This window comes from Phaseolus vulgaris, chromosome 11 (genome assembly GCF_051622355.1).
Source record: "Phaseolus vulgaris cultivar YP4 chromosome 11, ASM5162235v1, whole genome shotgun sequence".
Lineage (NCBI taxonomy): Eukaryota > Viridiplantae > Streptophyta > Magnoliopsida > Fabales > Fabaceae > Phaseolus > Phaseolus vulgaris.
In genome coordinates, this window is record NC_143508.1 from 52,908,486 (window position 1) to 52,911,700 (window position 3,215).

The following is a 3,215-nucleotide window of genomic DNA, read 5'->3' on the forward strand; positions in this document are numbered from 1 at the left end:
TCTAAGGTCAAAAAAGACAGCACAATTAAAGATTATGGCACTGCTCTTAACAAATTGGACTCAGTTAAAGCATAGTACATAGCTGTGTAGCTATAGGCTGTTCATAGTACATAAGAAGGTTCATATAGACAGTGACACCCTCTTGGCATTGTTCTAACCAAACTTTTCTGGGTAAACTTTAAATTTTTTTTAAGAAAAATAGGTAAACTTTTCTGGGAGATTAATAATTGGAATTAATGATACTGTTATTGAAAATAAAACAAGATAAAATTGGACACTGTAAAAAAGCATAGTAGTGTATTAATTATACTATAAATATAGGAGTTGGAAACCAAACTCTAACATACCCAACACCTTTCTGAGGAAACAATAATCAACAATGGCTACCCTCATTGCTCCCATCACTTTTTCACCTGGTGCAGATGCAGAAGATCTTCACAAAGCTTTTAAAGGTTAATTTCTCTTCCCATTCTCCTTAAATTAAAAAAAAAAGGAATTTTTTATTTATTTACCAATTTGTTATTATGGTTTTCTTGCCATGGTGAAAATCCATGAAGAATTCTGATTCTGTGATGGAAACATTTGTGCCTCAGTCCTTCCTTCCACCATTTCTACAAAATTCAATGTAAATTTTGGTGTCTACTTAAGAAGAAATAGTTGATCATCAATATGATGTAACTTTTGGCAAATACAATATTTGATATCTATGGTTTTGAACTTTGCAGGATGGGGAACTGATGAGAAAACTGTTATTGCAATATTGGGTCACAGAAATGTTTATCAGAGGCAACAAATCAGAAAGATTTATGAAGAAATTTACCAAGAAGAACTCCTCAAACGCCTAGAATCTGAACTAACTGGTGACTTTGAGGTAACCATTGTAAAAATAATCAAGATAAAATGTGTTTTGAGTCCCTTGATTTCTCTTACAATTGATCTTAGTCTTTGTACTCAGAGTGTGTAGATCAATTAGTGTGGAGTTGTGCAAGTTTAAGAACTAAAATCGAGTTTGAATCATGGCTTTGCAAGATAAAATTGGATGACTGAAATCATGGCTCTGAACATATTGAGATCAAAGCTAAAACTAATTCTAGAACACAATTTAGAACATCACATGATTTTGTGACATATAGCCTAATGATTTTGAAACATGGGGTGTGAACAAAACAACAAAACAGAGATCAGTGTACCGTTGGATGCTGGAACCTGCAGATCGTGATGCTGTTTTGGCCAATGTGGCAATCAAGAGTGGTAGCAAGGGCTATCATGTGATTGTGGAAATTGCTTGTGTGCTTTCATCTGAGGAGCTTTTGGCAGCTAGGCGTGCCTATCACAACCGTTACAAACGATCTTTGGAAGAAGATGTAGCTACTCATACCTCTGGTGATCTTCGCCAGGTGAATAATCTTTTTACACCATGTCAATTCACCATCCCAATTCATAACATGTTTTTGTTCCTTTCATGATTCATATAGTTTGAATAACTTATATATGTTCTCTGGTTTTGTCACCTCATATAGCAAGTCATTCATCTGTGTGTCATCATAATACTGATTGAAGGATAGTATGAAACATTCTTCTCTTTCTAAGTTATTGTGACTGAAATTACAGCTGATAAAAGTATTTTAGAACTCTGATTGCAATCAAATGACTCATGAGATCACAATTATATTGACAATGGATACAATAGCAAAAACTGTTGGAGATCTTACATCCACATGAAAACCTCATCTTATAAGTCAGTTTTGTAAGATTGAGTCAGACTTAAAGTTCACTTCTTAATAAAAAATCTTTAGAACCATTTTTAAAACTTTGGTCAAAAGTGCATGCTTGATGAAATGTTAGGTGCATGCTAACGGTTTTGACTAATGAGTTTGTGGTTGGTTGGCTTTATGCAGCTGTTGGTTGGGTTGGTGACCTCATATAGGTATGGTGGTGATGAGATTAATGCAAGATTGGCAAAGACTGAAGCTGATATTCTTCATTCATCTATCAAGGAGAAAAAAGGCAACCATGAAGAAGCCATTAGGATCCTTACCACAAGGAGCAAGACTCAACTTCTGGCAACTTTCAACCGCTACAGAGATGATCATGGCACTTCCATAACTAAGGTACAACATACAAAGTTTTCTAGTAGATCTTTGATAAAAAAAAAAACACTAGATAAATAATTGACATGTGTGTATATATTTACTTGTTGCAGAAATTGTTGGACGATGCATCTGATGATTTCAGGAAGGCATTGCACACTGCTATTAGATGTACCAATGACCACAAAAAGTACTATGAAAAGGTCAGATTCCCACTATATTTCTGCATTAAGTATATCAGTCACCATTTTAAAAAGAATCATGTTATTTGCTTGCTTGCAACTTTACAATGTTTTAGTTGAAATCTTGAATTTTAGCAATCATAAACTTCATTTGGGTATGTGCTACACTCTACCTTTTTTGTTATGATCCATGTTTCCAAATGTTTTACATTTGTGCTTCATGTCAGGATTTTCATGAATAACCAACTTCATTTATGTAAATATTTGAATTTAAATAACAAGCTTAGATGACACAAGTGTTTGTTCACCAATAAAAACTGAAGTGAAACTTCAATTCTGATAGAAAAACAACACCAACACTACTTATAGTAATGTATCTAAATTTTGCATGAAAACCAACTCAAAATTAGATTTTGTGTCCAACAGTTATGATGTTTTCTGAAGCATTTATTATACTCTGATCACATATTCTTTATCTTCCTTTTTCTCCTTTGTTTTATCTCAGTTCTTTATTTATAATATACTATGATGTATAGGTTCTGCGCAATGCAATGAAAAAGGTTGGAACTGATGAGGATGCACTCACTCGTGTGGTGGTTTCAAGAGCAGAGAAGGACTTGAGGAACATTGCAGAGATCTATTACAAGAGAAACAGTGTTCATCTTGAGGATGCAGTGGCCAAGGAAATCTCAGGGGACTACAAGAAATTCATCCTCACTTTGTTGGGGAAGGATGTTTGAAGTGATTGTTCTAGCCAAGGACATTGAAACATATTTTGTATCTGTTTATGTTGTTGGTTTCTTGGCCTATGATTTGGTTAATTTTCCAATTCTGAGTGTGCTTTTATCAGTCATGTGTCTATTGTCTTTAATGTGTACTTCTGTTTAACATTACTACTTGCGATGTTTGAGCACTATAATAAAGTTTGAGAAAATTATACTAA

The 3,215-nt window shown here is 34.0% G+C and overlaps 1 protein-coding gene across 1 annotated transcript; it reads left to right on the plus strand.

Moving 5' to 3' along the window:
- The first annotated feature begins 300 nt into the window (after nt 1-300).
- LOC150023403 (annexin-like protein RJ4) lies at nt 301-3,215 on the plus strand. The gene is made up of 6 exons (XM_090297638.1): nt 301-452; nt 726-871; nt 1,179-1,397; nt 1,899-2,111; nt 2,204-2,293; nt 2,809-3,215. Exons 1-6 carry the CDS (start codon nt 380-382, stop codon nt 3,010-3,012), a joined length of 945 nt encoding a protein of 314 aa, XP_090153764.1. The 5' UTR covers nt 301-379; the 3' UTR covers nt 3,013-3,215.

Excerpts from the sequence above, each read along its gene's own strand:
- LOC150023403 (XM_090297638.1), top strand. The coding sequence starts at position 380 with ATGGCTACCCTCATTGCTCCCATCACTTTTTCACCTGGTGCAGATGCA. Across the intron at positions 872-1,178 it reads AACTAACTGGTGACTTTGAG|AGATCAGTGTACCGTTGGAT; the intron begins GTAACCATTGTA and ends ACAACAAAACAG. Across the intron at positions 1,398-1,898 it reads CCTCTGGTGATCTTCGCCAG|CTGTTGGTTGGGTTGGTGAC; the intron begins GTGAATAATCTT and ends GGCTTTATGCAG.